This window comes from Dermacentor andersoni, chromosome 3, assembly GCF_023375885.2.
Source record: "Dermacentor andersoni chromosome 3, qqDerAnde1_hic_scaffold, whole genome shotgun sequence".
Taxonomy (NCBI): domain Eukaryota; kingdom Metazoa; phylum Arthropoda; class Arachnida; order Ixodida; family Ixodidae; genus Dermacentor; species Dermacentor andersoni.
The window spans coordinates 194240921-194258362 of NC_092816.1; the positions used below are offsets into that span (position 1 = coordinate 194240921).

The 17442-nt window shown below is 48.0% G+C and overlaps 1 protein-coding gene across 1 annotated transcript; it reads left to right on the plus strand.

Moving 5' to 3' along the window:
• The first annotated feature begins 6938 nt into the window (after positions 1-6938).
• LOC129382929 (uncharacterized) lies at positions 6939-9412 on the plus strand. The gene is made up of 2 exons (XM_055067148.1): positions 6939-7000; positions 8522-9412. The coding sequence occupies exons 1-2, from the start codon at positions 6989-6991 to the stop codon at positions 8912-8914; spliced, it is 405 nt and encodes a 134-aa protein (XP_054923123.1). The 5' UTR covers positions 6939-6988; the 3' UTR covers positions 8915-9412.
• The last annotated feature ends 8030 nt before the right edge of the window (positions 9413-17442 follow it).

Here is a 17442-nt window from a genome sequence, read left to right on the forward strand (position 1 = left end):
GCGACTATCCGCCGTCTACGCTCTCATCACCCTGACCCGTCCCTACAATTATTCTTAATTCGTGACGGAATCTTACAGACGCAACACCAGCTCCGCTGGCCTAGAGCTTCTACTGGTTGTTCCCGAAAAACTCCGTTCCACTGTTCTCGAACAGCTTCATGACGCCTCAACCACTGGACACCTCTGAGGAAGTCGCACGGGCGATCGCGTTCAGCATCGGTTCTTCTGGCCAGGCCTCCACCACTCTGTGCGCCGATACGTTGCTGCTTGTGAGTGCTACCCGCGCCACAAGGATCTATCCTTGTCGCCAGCCGGTCCTCTTCAGCCCATACAGATTCCCAGTGTCCCGTTCTACCGCGTCCACCTTGATCTCATCGGGCCATTCCCAACATCTCTTACTGGGAACAAGTGGATTGACGTAGCTACGGACGACGCGACATGATACGCTATCACGCGGGCACTGCCGAGAAGCTGTGCCACTTACGTGGCAGAATTTCTGCATTACGAAGTTATTCTTCACCACGGCGCTCCTCGACAGCTGCTGACCGACCGCGGTAGCTCATTTCTGTCCCAAGGCGTCGACGACATTCTTCGTTCGTGTTACGTACGTCACAAGCTAACCACTGGCAAAGCAATAGGCTTAGCGAGCGCCTCAGCCGCACGCTGACCACAGTGCTCTCCATGTACGTTTCCTGAGACCGCCGTGATTGGGACAGCACCGTGCCTTATGTGACATTTGCCTACAAGTCGTCACGCCATGACACCGCTGGATTTTCCCCATTTTATCTCTTCTTTGGCGGTCCTCCCACATTGTCCTTTGAGAATTTTTTACCATCACCTGTGCACTTCGTTAAAGACAAGGCCCGCGCTGCAGATTTTCTGGCCGCTACGGCTCGCCAGATTGCAAGGTATCGTCTTTATGCCTCCCAGCAATCCGAGAAGGCCTGCTACGATCGCCATCACAGAGTCGTTAATTGCTCTCCGGTCATTTTGCTCCTTCTCAGGATGCCTTTCCGCCATGTTTGCTTGTTGTCCAAGTATCTTTCCCGCTATTCCGGGCCTTAGAAGGTCCTACGCCAGATCACTGACGTCTAGTACGAGATTGCTCCATTGGACAGTTGATCATCTGCCGCGTCCGCCACTGATATCATGCACGTCTGCCGGCTTAAGGCCTATGTTGCCGGATACGATCCTACTGCTCCTTAAGAGCCGAGACGTCGCACTCGCCGGCGGGGGTTCTACATTACGCGCACTTCCCGCGCACTGAAGCACGCATCCTGCTGAGCATGGAATAATTCCACAGAAAGGCGGTGAAGACGACGGTCACAGTAGCGCTTTTGTTGTTCTGCCATCTAGCCTGCAGCTGTCTCTCTCTGTATATATTTTGGAAATACAATTTCCTATTCCTTTTAACTAATCTCATCTCCGTGCCAATATTTAACGTTGCAGAGCCGATCCACTGTGTCGTCTATCCGCGGAAGGGGGTATACATGCTTCTTAGGGATCTTGTCCAGTCGACAATAATTGACGCAGAAACGTAGGGTTCCCTCCTTTTTCTTCACGAAGATAAAAGGAGTTGCCCACGGGCTTTTCGATGGCTGGATGACGTCGTCGCGCAGCATTTCGTCAACTTGTTTTCTTATAGCTTCACGTTCTCACGTCGCAACTTCGTAACGGCTCTGGCGGAGTGGTCGAGCGCACTCTTCGGTTATTATGCGATGGTTTGTGATTAGTGTTTACCGAATCCTCACTGGCGTAGAAAAGCCGTATTTGTGTAGTCGGAGAATACAGCTGCGCTGTTGCTACTTGCTCATGAGGAGACTTGGATTTATGTCGAAGTGTGGATCAGCAACTATGGTGGTCGGGTAGATGCGGCAGAATCTGGGAGGTCTAACGCATTGCTGGTTTCCACAAGTTCCTCGAAGCATGCAATTCTCGTGCCCTTGCTGGCGTCCTTGAACTCCTGGCTGAAGTTGGTTGGCACCACTTCCGCTTTCACTTCGTGCTGTCGAGCGATTCCTCTTGCGACGAAAATTTCACAGTCGAGCAGTAGACATTGGTCGCCCTCGATGACGCTTTCTACGTCTGTGGGTGCTTCGCTGCCGACGGAAATGACAATGCTGGAGCGAGCCGTGACGCTGACTTGGTCCTGAAATATACTCAAGGCACGCTGACAGGAAGGCCTCTCCGTTGGTACTGCTTGGTCTGTGGACAGCGTCATCAATGTCGACCGCAGGCGAATAATAGCGTCGTGCTGGTTCAGGAAGTCCATAGCGAGAATTACGTCTCGCGACCACTGTTGGAGGACAACGAGTGTTGTAGGATAAGTTTAGTCATAAGCTGTAATTCCTGCCGTACCGATTCCCGGCGGCGTCATGAAATGTCCTATAGATGTCCCAATTTTTGGACCGTCCTATGCAGTCTTGACTTTTTTCAGCTTGGCGGCGAATAATCCTTTGATGACGTGCCTGCTCTTATGTCCACTAAAGCGATGACTGCGTGACCATGGAGAAGCACGTCGAAGTCGGTTGTTCTTTGTCGAGCGTTGCTGTTAGGTGTTGGCATCGGATAACGGCTGCGTCGTGTTGACGTGTGGGTGGTACGTCGCGTCAGGTCTTTGGTCGGTGCATTCTTCGCTTCCACGCCTTGTCGAGATGGCGGCGTTTCGTTGCTATGCCGTCGAGAGAGTCTCTTCGGCGTCTTCGTCGGCGGCGGAGGATCTCCAACACCTTGACGAACAGCGACCGCACGAAAAGGAGTCCGCGATCTTCAAAATCTGATCTGCCGGTCAAGCGCATCGGCTTTCATACATAAAGCCATCGAAGGTTCCAGAGTAATCACTGGTACGCGCGTCTCTTCCAGAAAGTTCTACACAATTCGTGTGGCGCATTATATCAGATTATCAAGCTTCGATGACTACAGACAGCAGAAAAAACCGTCGTTAACATACGAGAAACTTCTGATACGTTCGGCGCGTCCCACGCTGAGCGATAACGTTTATTAGCCGGTGAAAAGCGGTTACCCGAAAAAGATAAGTACACGTGTCAATATGAGACAGCCCAATCAGAACTATGGTAGAACATCAGTGAACTCATATTATTTATGCTGATTTTCCTTTGCCAGAATGAAGGATCACATGTGCACGTAGGTGCGAGGTTAAATAATATTTACATAACTATTTTTAAATTATGGGGTTTTACGTGCCAAAACCACTTTCTGATTATGAGGCACGCCGTAGTGGAGGACTCCGGAAATTTCGACCACCTGGGGTTCTTTAACGTGCACCTAAATCTAAGCACACGGGTGTTTTCGCATTTCACCCCCATCGAAATGCGGCCGCCGTGGCCGGGATTCGATCCCGCGACCTCGTGCTCAGCAGCCCAACACCATAGCCACTGAGCAACCACGGCGGGTCACATAACTATCTTTAGAAGAGAGACTGTGTATCTCTCTCCCACTTTTAAACTCCTTTCTGGCAAAATTTCATGCAATTTAGGACTTCGCATCATTCAATCATTCATGGCATGGTTTTGTTCCATTGACGACACAAATGCAGCAGCTAGAACCCCTTGTGATGTCTGGTGAAGGGTTAATTTGACAGCTAGCTCTGTGCAGGATCGGAGCGCAGCACCTATTGTAGTCAGGTTTTGCTAAGTCGCCCAATTCACGTTCATCACATTGTTGAGCCCATTCTTTTGCCTTGGTGAACACGAATGCTTTATCACAACTGCAGTATTTATTCGAGAAGAGTATGTACTATGCCTATGATATGAAACTCATGTGAGGTGGGTTGTGCTTGTTGTAGTCCAGTTAGCAAGTCACTCAGCTTCTGAGCGGGAGGTCGTAGGTTCAAATCTCACTTCCGCCAATATATTTCGTTTAGAATTAGTTTTTTTTTATAGCTTAATTTCATCTTAGCGGCTACCGAGGCAAAGCTCGAACTCAGGCACGAGCTTGCGCGGTCAAGGTGCGCGTGGAGAGAATAGGCCTCCGAGAACGAGGTCCACGTGGCGTCGCGCGCGATGCCCTCTCCCACACGCAGCATCAGGCCCCGCAGCGGGGCAGCAGGAGTTTCCTTTCGCCCGCTCCGCTCTGTCGAGGTATGCACGTGAAACTGCGTCGCAGCCAACCATAAATTTAGGTTCCGGTTCTCTGCTAGTGACGTCCGCTTTTTAGCTCAACTGTCCGTTTGATGTTGTCGCACGAAAAAGTTGAGGCGCACCTCGCAATAAGCCTAGTACAGTAGACCTTTTTTTCATAGGCGCTCCCATATTATGTAGGCAGTGACGCCATCTGTGGACAGTTGACGTACTTGTGAGCGCTCCCTGTTCTATGCCAGGCACACGCGCGGCGGCAGTATCTGGTGGCTGCTTTCGGGATCGTGCAGTGCATTTAGCATGACATGGCTTCTTGCACTGGGAAAATGGTTCTGTGAGGGCTACTGAACTGATCTACCTCCGCATGGCGGGAGTTTCTACTGGCGTTGAGGCAGACGGAGCGTCTAGGCAGATGTGCGCGCGCTTTTTTGGCCTACAGTCCACCTCGCAGATCAGTTATATATTTCCGAAAATTTGTTTCACGAATGTGAGCTTACTGCAGCACTATCACTGTGATTATAAACTACAGTTTAGCAGCAAGCAGTCGTTACCAAACATATGACGATCGTAAAAAGGGGGTCACAGTTCTGCTGCAAAATAAGTTGCCTGTTTATTTTGACAAAGGTTCAAATTATTATCTGCTGATACAATGAGCGGCTACCTCGCTTGTTGGACGTGCTTTCGACATATGAATGAAATATTTTTGGTTAGTAATAACAGCATACCGTACAATGCGAGCCACATTTCTGGGGTGGTCGAGCCACCGTCTGCGAAATGCGGAAGCGTCCGAAGGAGTGGTAGGTGCTTGGTTATAGACCTACTTATTCTGTACAGCGCAGGGTCCAAGCATGCGGCGTGCCCGTGCAATGGCTTATTGTGGAGTTAGTAATTTCTCTTTCGTGAAAGAAAGCATGAAAACGTTCTTTTTCAGTATATTTTGCTCCGTCCTTTGCGACGCACCCAGCCGTTTAACGAAAATTGGCCCCGAAAATAGACACCGCATTCTTTTTATGCGTTATCCTTTGGCTATTACTGCTTTGGAGGGCAAAAAGGCAATTCCGAAGCACAAATCATGCTAGTTTCCCGACCGCAGTGGTGACTATGTTGAGCAACGCCATCGCCACCATACAGGAACCTAGCCTAGACATAGCGATTGCAGGCCTATTAGACCTGAAAGGCACTAAAACGATGCTGGTGGCAGACGCAAGTATTTCATAACGACTGGCGCTTAGATGTTTCGGCGTTGCCTTTAGTTGGTCGCACAAGGGCACTCTTATGATTTTGTTCTTACGCAAGGCGTTGCAATAGCGAGAATAGTTTCCGATTCATGCCGACAGTTACCAGACACCCCTGCTCTTCCAAAAGCAGACACCGATACAGTGAAAATAGGGCACAATACGTACACACAGCGCGGCTGATGATGGACATCGGATTTTTTCTGCACTGAAGAGAACTTTTCCAATACTCTAATTACCGCTGCATCGAAAGGTGACGCAGTGGTTCTTCAACGAACTCGTCTGAGCTGACATCCCTTAAGTTTCACGGAGAACGAGCTCCACAGCAAGCCAGTGCCACACACCAAGCAGGGCCGCGCCGGCTGGAACAGGCCAGAGAGGAGGCAAGACTTGCCACGCGCCCTTTCCTCCTCACCCGATTAAATTTATATTGTTTGTTATGTGGCAATAAAGGAGTTTTTGTAAGCTAGCTCGTGCAGTTAAGTGGGAACGAAATAAGCTGAACTTTGGGATACGCGAGGCTATGAACTCATTTACTGCGTCAACGGTTCGTCCGAACTCAAGGGCCTCCCTACTTTGCACGAAACTTATGCAATTATATGGAACCTCACCAAACTATTGCTCAAGACCAACGCCGCGACGATGGAGGCATTACAATTTATGCACTGTCACGGCAAAATCTTGCATGTGGGGTTCATATGGCGTGGATACGTATTGCGTTGAAACAATGCGCATGGATGCGCAGGTCAAAGGAGTGTAGGCTGCACCAATACAAAATTATTTACAGTTATGCAAAGGCAACCACAAGGATTTGCAGAGTGCACCATCTAAGAAAAAGTTGACTCTCTCCACAGCCTCGACAAGCTGCCCGGTATTCGCGTTTCCAGCATCTATTTACATATCCGAACAAAATTGTGCTGTGCGGTTTTACTGGCTACGCTTACAAGCTGCTCGGCAATTCAAGGCATGCGGACATGTCCGTGGTCCGGAAAGTTTTGTGGTCCACTTTATGTGCGCTATTTGCATGGGAGTTTGTAGTCGTGGTTATCGAGAGTGTAATCCGAAAATAAGCACGCGTAGCACATCGAAGGGGACTGAATTGGCTTGCTTTATTCTTGCCATATTTGGCTTAAGCGAGTGCCCGATAGCCGAACGAAAGCAGACGGCTATTTCCTCGTATTTCCGTGAGAAAAGCGATGGTGTGGCTTCCTCGCATAACACGAGCACGGTACACCTCGCTCCAGTGCCCTACAATTGAGGTCAACCTAAGGCGAGCCCGGTCACTTCACATCCGTCGCTTCCTCGGCGCCGGTGCGAACTACAAACACAGAAGCGTGGCTAATTTGAGCAGCTCCAAATACATCCCCGCTTTAGTTTAACGCATCCAATCAAAGGAGGAAGCCTCAAGCGCGTCGCGCATAGCGCACCGTCCGGGAAACGTTCGATTCCTCGGCGCGAAGCTCAAGGGCGATAAATTCCGCGTCGCTGTACGTGACACTGCGTAGCCTCGTGCACTTCCTCTTTCATATTTTTCTTTTCTATTCACACCACCGCAGTGGTATTGAACGGTATTTAAGACTGGGAGTCCCTTGTAGTGCCTGCATTGCGTCTACAGTTTTCTGGCAGAGAGGAGCTTGCACCGTAAGGTCTTTCGAAATGAACGCCTTGGTGAGTACGGAACAGTACTCGGAGTAGTCGCCGCTTTTCTCTCGCTCATTGGCACGCTGTCTACTTTTGCTGCATGCGTCCGGACAATGCCAAGCGAACACATAGCCGAGCTTCGCTGTCAAATTCTGGGAATCACTGTAAGGTGAATCTTTGTGCGTAATTTAGAGATTTCGTAAACACCTGGTAGAGATTACTGCATGGTTTGCGTAGAGGTGTTTGAGAAAGGTTCCTTGAGCTATCGGAGTTTAAAACGATCGTCTTTGACTAGTGACGCGCATGCCTCCGGTTTGAGGGTCCTACTTTAATTTCTCCCGCAGTTTCTTAAGGCTTCTGGGCCCTTATAAAAATATCAGGTTTCTTTAATGAGAAATTACGCTTCTTAATTTAGCACTCAAACCTATTAGAACAGCCCTACGTTTTTTAGCCTTTCTTTTCCATATGTCATCAAGCGCTAAAGAAATCGAAGAATCATGACTAAAAAGCGTGTTTATTTTCGAGAAGCTACAGCGCTTTTCTATTTATTGTCAACATTGTTTCGGAGCAAACCGGATTTCAGATGACAGGTTAAGGCAGATAATATATTCATGACAGCGGTCCTACTACTTATACACTTCTCATGCGGTAATGACACAGATATTTATGCAATATTTCGCACAGTTTGCTGAGAAAATTGAAACAAAGGAAAAAAAAAGTATGATCGATCATACATTTATGAGATCATATGAGGTCTCATATAGGAGATGCCTGGTTTGAACAGGCAGTTTTATATTAAAGGACATATAAGAAGGTGTGACTATTTGAGTTTAAGAACTGACAAATTATGTAGATTGTATCACAGTTCCCGTGAAAGGCACGTGTGCATTAAAAAAATTCGGTATTAGGCACAGTTGGTCCTACGTGGTGGCACTCCGAAGCAAACATTGCAGCGTACCACTGGGAAGGTTTTCGTCGCATAAAGCAAACTCATCTCTCCTAATTTCACACCCTATGTGCGACGCTATCTTAAGATCAAATAATTTACTCACCTTCAGTATGCTACGTTTTAAAAAGAAAGCAAGCCATATAATCAACATCATTAGGGATATCAATGCGCCGCACCGCTCGTTTCCGAAGAATTAATAACCTAAGTATGCTTGGTTTGCTTGTTAAGCCGGCAATAATTAAGTAGTAATGAAGACAACATCGCTAAATATAACTGTATTTTGTGTCTTGGTGGAATCAAAAATCTCAACGTAAATAAAACGGCTAAATATGTAGGTGTACGTGTATGTATCGTGTTCACGCGCGGGGTGCGAATAATTTCAGCGGTGATTCCTTTGTTGCTTGCAGCTGCAAGTTTTCTTTTTGTCATTTCTCATGAGTCGACCTGACAAGAGTACCACATCTTTAAGCATAAGATATACGATCTATCTTCGATAAAGCCAACAAAATAACAAAAATAGAACTGCTGTATTTTTTTGCCGAACTTCCGATGTGCCGAATAAACGAGTACATTAATTAATTTTTATCGGTCTCCTGCAGAACATCGCCCTTGTCATCAGCGCCGTTGCGGCTACGAGCATGGCTGGTGGGTTGCTGGGTGGCTATGGCTTCGGCGGTGGCTACGGCGGAGGATTCGGAGGAGGCTACGGTGGAGGATTCGGAGGAGGCTACGGCGGAGGATTTGGAGGAGGCTACGGTGGAGGCCTCGGCGGCGTTGGCATTGGCAGTAGCGTGGCTCTTTTGCACAGCGGCCCCGCCTTCTCGAAGGTCGTCGCTGGACCCGCTTTCCTTGTGAAGACGGTGCACCACGTGAACAAGCTGCATGGTGGAGGAGCCGTCGTCGCACACTCGGGCTTGGGAGGAGGATACGGAGGCGGATACGGTGGCTTCGGCTATGGCGGATACGGGCTCGGCCATGGGTTCAAGGGATGAAAATGTATATGCGACGTACATGCGATCGTAAATGTACAGGTGACAGTAATGTCTGGTAGGCTTCATCGCCATTCATCAAATTTGTATATGTCGAGTGAACTTAGCCATTAAGGCAGCGACGTTCATAAGGAATGAAAGTGTGTCTCGCACCGACGTACTCTGCCGCGTCGAATATCAACATATCAGCTAAGCATAACACATCACCTAAATGTATATGCGCGAAGGGAAGGAACTCGTTGGAATGAAAGAAATCCCCTGTGACTGCTAAGGGATCACAGTACCTGAATAGCAGTTCAGCGCTGAATAATGTGCATTGTTCGTAGTTTCCATTGCAGTCAATTCGCGCCATACTACGTATACAAAGCGCATTCATGCAGCGTTTCATCATCGTTAGTTTTGGCTGAAGCATTGCTCTATGTTGCCAAAGAGGCTGTGTTACGCTGTCCATATGCGTACTTCGTCCAAAGCAGAAAATAAACCGAATTTTTTTTTGCTTTACCCACTCAGTGTTCTCTCTATTGAACTGCATGAAAGAAGCAAATCAATGACCGACGCTTCCTGTTTTGTTCCTACATTTGGTGCTGTTTCGTCACCCAAAAGCAAAATGAACTGCCAAGCTCGTTCGAAAAACCACAAGCTGCTTACAAGGCACGAACCTTTCCCGACATATTCTCCTACGCTTTAGAGCAACACTCCTATGCTGTATGGAAACCGGTTGACGCTAATTCAACCACTCAACACTCTGAAATGTAAGCCATTGTTGCGTGCAATGGAATGATCAGCCCAGTTCCGGTATAGCCAGTGATTGTATAGCGAAAAACTCGCTAGGGGCCGCCCGCGACAGGGAAAGTGAGCCAGTGCGTGCGAGCTTATGCCCGCATACCGATTACCTCGAACACAGCGACGATAGTAGGTGTAGTTGGTCGATCACGCAATAATGCGGTTGCCTGATTTCAGACGCGGCTTTTCTCGTTTTAGCACAGCTGCAGAGAGGAAAAACTAGAGGTAACTGCTATTTTGGCCTATGCGCTGATTAGACAAGGCACAACTAAATAAATGAATGTAGGCACTCGGGTGAAATAAATATTTATGAAGCACAGCACACGCACGTGAAAGTGGCAATTTCTGTAGTGGCTCACGCTTATAAGTGAATAAAAGCTTGCTCAAAAACGAGCGCTCAGGCAATCACTCGCCTAATGGACACTAAGGCCGAGCGGTGCAGACTGAAGCGTAATAAAGAGAGGCAAGAAAATTGCGCTAAGCGAAGCGAAGAGTGGCAACGCCGCTGACTCGCGAGGACCTATCGCTCTGGTGAAGCTTCGCCCTATGGTAGACACTGCCAGTGGGTAAGCCAGCTATGATCATGGAGCGTGTTTGTAGTGCATTGGCGCCTAACCGATCATGTTTGCTAAACATACGCCGTCATTGGAACTCGCACTGTTTCCAGAATCCTTGAAACGAAAGGGCCCAAATTAGCGTGCAAAGAATATGGCAACAAGATAAATTGTTCATTTCTAAGTCACATTATAAACGTTATTCTCTCTCAAGGCTTTGGTGGATGAAGAACATTTTACTATATTGCGACATCAAGATACGTCAACCAGTACCGAGCAAATGTTGCTCGCTCAAACTTGGCTACCGGCCGCGGTGCCTTCTTACTGCTGAGCGGGGCACCATTCTGGGTTGCGGGGGTCGCCTTCCGAAGGTGGTCGAATGTGAAACCAGTCCAATACCTCATAATGCAGGGTTCATCTTCTCAAAGTGGATAATGAGGGATGCCGTTTTAGAGCACTCTGAAATGATTCAGGCAACCTGTGCTTTTTCAACATGCCACCAAGGCTCATTATGTGAGCGTTTTTGGATTCTATCCCCATCGGAATGCGGTCACAGCAGTGGTGTATCGAGTGTATGATCAGCCGCAGTGTGCGGCAAGTAGCCACTGAGCCACGGAAGTGGGCGCTTACATTTATTTATTCGACGTAAGTAACCTCGGGCGGCAACAATTATTTTCGGAGCCTTCGTCGATGCGGCATGGGACGCGGCATATTTGTTAGGACAGCATTCATAGCTTTAAATTGTGTGAGTCAATTACTCAGCGAATGATTTGACCACACGAATTTTGTTACTGCGATGGCCACAAATGGTAGGCCAGCAAATAATATTGCATACAACTATTCGTGAAAATTATGCACACGCAGGTAAAGCTATAGCTCTTAAGAGTACTTCAAATGTTAGTTTGCGTGTATTATGGATGTCGCTATCATATTGATCATCCTAATTCTTATTTTCAAGTAGTTCGCCAGCAAACAAAAATATGTATCCCCGCCCAGCATTTGGTCCTGCGTCGGTGAGCAGTCGTGGGGCCCCGACAGCCTCATCGTGGCGGCTGTGCGGTCAACAGGGTCGTCAATTTTTTATTATTATTATTGTTATCGTGAGCCTTCGAAAATAGGCCACTGAAGGGCTCACTATCTCAATGCAAAACTAAACAAGAGCGAATAAGAAGTAAAGAAGAAAGCAACCAAGGGAAAGGAAAGAAAATATGAGTTGTATAAATCATCACACAAATGAAGGTCGGCCTACCACACACTCGGACTCGTAAAACAGAACAATACATAGGGAGCAGTGAAACGTCCAGCTACAGCGCGCATTGCCAAGTCATCTCTACAATCAATGTACAAAAATATTCTCTCTCAACAAATTGATGAAAAGAGTTCTAGATACGGCATTTGAAGACAGTGAGAGTGCATTGCAAAGAAACTATAAAATGTTATTGGAAAATCGCGTGAAGATCCACAACGTCCGAGTTTAAACTAGAGCACTGCATGGGCTCGGGCTTACCCGAAAACCCGAGTATGTCCTGGACCGTGGACCGGGCAAAACCCGGCCAGGTAAAGTAGCCTTGACGGCTTGGGGCGGACCTGGCCAGAAAGCCCGAGACCAGTTCGAGGCATTAGGGCTTCGGATCAGGCCTGGGTATAAGGTGGCGAGACGGGTCGGGCCGTACTTGTTGAATTGTACACCGAAACTGGTTCCGCACAGGCTGCGTACACATATTTGAGATATCTTATCTGGAACAAGCGTTGTTTTTTTATGTGGGACACAGGATTTGGAGAAGTTTTATATGGAACACTAAAGTATTTTGTTTGTTGCGGCTTGACTGATGTGGAACGCGCGAGAAGTATGCGGATGAGCCGCTAGTTCGAGATAGCTTTTTTTTCTGCTCTCAATGCAACGATATTCTAGTGAAGCACTTACGTCAATATTTTTTTCTCTTAATATTGAATGACTACGTGTTTAGGAACTTCAGTGAACCCTGATCACGGATTATTTGACATGTAGACCAAGTGTTGCGTGAGGAGTTAGGCGATGCTTTCACTTATGCGAAAGTACCCCTCTAGAGGCACACACGCTTCTCACGCACTCGCATGCACACGTTTGTGCGTGCGCACCTGTTTGTGTGAGTACGCGCGCGTTCGCATTCATGAGTGCGTGCACATGGTTCCTGAGACCGTGGCGACATCCTTGCTTGCCGTTCCGTGCCTATGCATTCCGTCACGGAAGGAAAAAGTTCAGCGGCGATTTAGCATTAAATGCGAGAAAAAGGCGGTAGCATTACGCCGCACCTCTTTCATACCGCTTTCCCCTCATAGGGAAGTGCTCGGGGGCTTGCTCGACACACGCCGTGCCTCTTAGGAGGGGCGAAGTATAACTGGCAGTAGTCCGGAGCAAACCACCGTAAGGTGACCCATATTGTGAGGTAGTAGTGACGGTGAAGTGGGGGAGGGGGGGGTAAGCCAGCAAAACTGTGTTTGACGAAACTAGCATTTTATTGGGCGAACCTCTGCCCTGAAAAACAGGTTACACTCAAAGAACAACGACCGCCGCGAACACAGTTACTGGCTCGGCGAACACAGTTGAAGTGTCTCGGCTTTTATACATGAGTCATCGAATGCTCCACAGTAGTCGCTGGTGCTTGCGTGTCTTTCAGTTCGCGTCGCAATCGGCGTCGCACATTCACTCAGATTACACAAGCTTCGGTGACAAAAGACAGCAGATAGAACCATCGATAACATTCTAGGAACTTTCGATATATGCGGGCGCGTCCCGCGCTGAGCGGTTTGTTAGGCGGTGAAAAGCGGTCACCCATCAAAGATAACCAGGGCCGCTATCTTGTACACGTTCGAAAAGCCGACGTTCGATTTCGCCCCGCGCAATTGTCCAGGCTGCGCCGATATCGCAGCCTAGGCCAATCTAGTCCAATCGCGTGAGGCGAAATCGAACGTCGGCTTTTCGAACGTGTACAAGATAGCAGCCCAGGTAGTACATGCATAGAGAAAGAATTCAACAAGTGCGGACACTCGCATAGAGCCCAGCAGCGAATTGACAGCAGCGCACCAAGGCGTCGGTGTTAACACCTGAGCTACACTTCCGGTTTCGGTTTTGCGTGCGCACGTTTTGAATGCTAGCTGGTACGCGTCGCGCCGGTTGCACGGTTCGAGGCGTTTTTCTTTTTGATTGTACAGCTCAACCGCACGGGGTTCTTGAGCGAAGTCGTTTTATTGTTAAGCGAAAATGATTACGAACGATGTTCATAAGCCTCCATAGTATAGGTGCCACGTGCAATTTCATAAAGACGCTTTATGAAATGAGGAAATGTTTATTTTATTGTATATAAATGCGGGATTTTTGTGCATTCATCCAACGTTGCGGCACCAGGTAAGCAGCAGTAGTTCCTGTACGAAGCACCACCGGACCACGTCAGCTGAAAAAGTAAATTACAAGCATATGTGTAATTTTGATGTAAACAAATACGAATAATGCGTGTAGAGGCGAAACGTGCGAAAGTGATGAATGGGCGGCATTACAAATAAAAGCAGTTCGGTTTTGCAAGCATGGCGTAGAAAATACCCGACTCATCCCAAATAATACTGTACATACCAGGAAAACATCCCATTTCCAAGCATTCCCCTCTTTCGAGGGCCTATTTCCTGCGCTTTAAGAGCACGAATACACAGGCAATTGAGCGTTTCCAAAAGAACTTGGCCACAATCAACGCGATAGTACGCTACGAATACACAGAGGTGGCCAAAACACAGGCTCTCTACCAGCCTATGCTGGAGGCTCGCAGAATTCATTCTACACGCACTCATGACAAATGCGTAGGTGCAAAACCTGTCTTCAGTCGTTCAGAAGACACAATTTTCGAACTACAAGTTCCTGGTGTTTAAGCTCTTTGACGTTCTGCCAGCGCAAGCAACACACTCCCGTGTTATCACACTGGGCAATTGCTCATCGCGTTTTCGACAAGCGTGAGTACCGAAAGAAGGTTTAAGTTGTTGCGGGGCCATAAAAATTGTCACAAGGTTGTCCCAGTAAGATTCAGTACACTAACTTTGTCGCCATGACCAAGGTGCTTTTCGCTGCCTCACGACAGGCACGGCGAGTGCGCCTAAAAATTATCGCAAGATGCAATGAATCAATTATAATTATGTATAGGGTCAGAGATAGCGTTACGAACTTGTCCCCGTGAGATTGAGTACACGCGAAAAAAACTGCGCCACTCAGCCGAGCTGCTTTTTGCTAACTCTGACACAAGGCCAAGCACGGCAGGCTTGCCTCACAAGCAACAAAAAGTAACGAAATTAGTTACAATAGTGTTGGAGGTTAGAGAAAGCGCCAAAAGAGAAGGCGCCAGTAAGATTCATTGCACGCGAAACTGCGTCACAGTGGCCTTGCGACCAGCGTGCCCAAAAACTACCGAAATAAGTTAAAAATAATATTGGCCCTCATGCCGTAAAGCCTAATTGCTTGAAATGCGTCGCAGACTGTCGAACAAAATTGCTCACCTTGCCGTAGTCCAATAGTGCAGTAGTGCTATGTCGAAGTGCAGAACGAACGCAAGAATTCGCACGGAGCCTAACTAACCAGGCTAAATCCAAAAATAGAAAAACAGGAAGATGGGTCGCCGAACAGGCCAACGCTCAGATGCGCAGCCGGTCTCGTTCGCTTCTGCGGCGTATCTGACGAATGGCGCATGCATCTGGCGCGTCATTTTCCTGTCGCTAGGCAACAAAAGAAAAGTAAGCCGCAAAGTATAACTTAATTTATACGCAGATATTTTTAGTTTTGCCGGGAAAGAATAAAAAATTAAACAATTTTTGTTGACTTCATTTCGCATACTCTTTTTTTTCGATGCTCGTGGCAGCAAGCAGTCGGCGTTAATACTAGCGTGTCGTATTTCCTGTTGCCAATTTTCGCCTAGTGTCCCCTCTTGTGGAAATCTTTTCTCTATGGTACGTGTGTCAATGCCCCTTTAGCGAAAACCATCGTTCTGATGCTACAAGCATAACAGGAGGACGAAAAGCAAAAAGACACTTATTAAACAAAAGTAACAAAACAACAAAGAAACAAAGTCCAAAGTAAGACAGTCGAAAAAAACAGAAATCCAAATTTCAGCTATGCAAAGTCTGAAACTTCGTTAGCGCTGCTACAAGGTCTTAAGTCGCACAACAAGAACTATTTCAGGTCGTGAGCCGCGCCGCTGTGGTAGCGAAATGCCATCTGGCACGACCACATAGTCGACTGCGCCAGTGCGTCGGATGTGGTAATTCTCGCTTTCTTCCGGGGTCATATATGACATTGATGCGGCCATCTCCGGCGAGAATTTACCGCTTTTGATAAAGCCTGCCAATCATGGGACCCACATACTGCAGGTGGCCCGTCTCGGAACTTCCAGATGCGTAAAAATTGTCTTTAAAGATGACTGCCTTCCATCGCATGTGAAGGTAGGTCATTTCCGACATGCTGTCCGGCCCTTTGTTCCCAAGCCGCTTCAGTGCAGAAACTGCCAGAAATTCGGTCACGTGAGCGCCGTCTGTGGAAAGTCTGCTATATGTTCACACTGTGCAGCACAACACTCTGCAGGCAACTGCCAGGCAAAAACTTATAAGTGTCCGAACTGTCAAGGGCCCCACGATGCCTCATCAAAGGAATGTCCTAGAGTCAAGCGAGAACTCTCCATCTTGAAGAAAATGGTGAGGGACCGATCGACTCATCGAGAAGCAGCTGCTGACGTCAGGCGACGTCGTTCTCGTTGCAGACGCTCATCAAAGAATTCTGCTCTCCGCACAAACAATACGCGTGCCGCAAAGCCTCTTGCTGTTGAATCTGCTCCAACCCCAGTGCAGAATGTGTCCAAACCGCGTATAGATAACGAAGCAGCTGAAAAGAATGCCGTGGATGAAGAATGGCCACCACTGCCAAGGATAAGCCCTGTGGAAAAACCCCAACAAGGAGAGGCACCACAATGCTCCACCCCTCACCCAGATGAGCTGACAGAGCATGACGGCCGAATTGTAACAATGCTAAAGTCTTTGATAAATGCGATTCGCACGCTTGTGGCCAACTCGAATACGCCAACAGCTCGAAGCGCAGTGCAAGTGTTGGATGCCCTGAGCCCAGTGCTTGCAAATCTTGCGTAAACACAATGGCTCTTCCACTGCCTTCACTCCGTGATGAAGTGCGTAGCGCGACGACATTCCAGTGCAATGCCAGAGGACTTAAATCACGGATTTCATGTTTCCGCCAATACGTTTTTACGAACCACTTTCCTATAGTGGTAATATGTGAACCGAACGTGTCAAAAGCGCTAAGACTCTCTGGATACGAAGCTTTTATGGCGTCGACGTGCGGGCAATCCAGCAAAGTAATTGTTTACATCCCTACAGAACTGACTTACATTCACCACTCCGTGCAGCCTCATGATGGAAACCAATACGTGTGTCTCCGCATTACAAAGAATAAAGTGGCCTTCACCCTTATTGGCGCCTACATCTCCCCATATAGTCGGTTCGACGGCGACCGACTGCGAGACATCCTGACCGCGACTTCTGGACCCTGGATTATCACGGGAGACTTTAACGCTGATCACTCGGCTTGGGGAAGCTCCAGAATAGATTCCAGGGGCCGGAAACTTATGGAATTTGCTTCCGACCATGAACTCAGCATTATGAACGGTGGCAGTCCGACGTACTTGCGTGGTTCGAACTATAGCAGTTGCTTAGATTTAACTTTGGTGTCACGGCAACTTGGTCAAAATGTTTGATGGTTCTCTGACATCGAGACTCATGGCAGTGACCATATTCCCACCCACTTAAGTATCACTGGATTTGGAAGCTTCTCCTTTTCTACTTCCCGACAAGTATATATAAGGTGGTCAACATATAAGACAAAGGTGGAAGAGGCATGCAAAGAAGGATTTACCGGCACCATTGAGAACCTTATTACAAGTGTAGTGGAATCGTCTAAGTGCACATTTACATCCGCAAAAAAACGTACGGATTTCGAGATGGCACTTGAGCGACTTCCAACGATTCGCGGCAGGGGCGAGAGGCGATACAGGCGCACGAAGTCAATTCATGACCTTAGAGTCGCTCGACGTATACAGAAGAAAATCCAGGGTCGTATGGACAGGCTGGAGGAACAACGGTGGAAGACGTTCTGCGAATCGCTTGACCCCCGCAAGC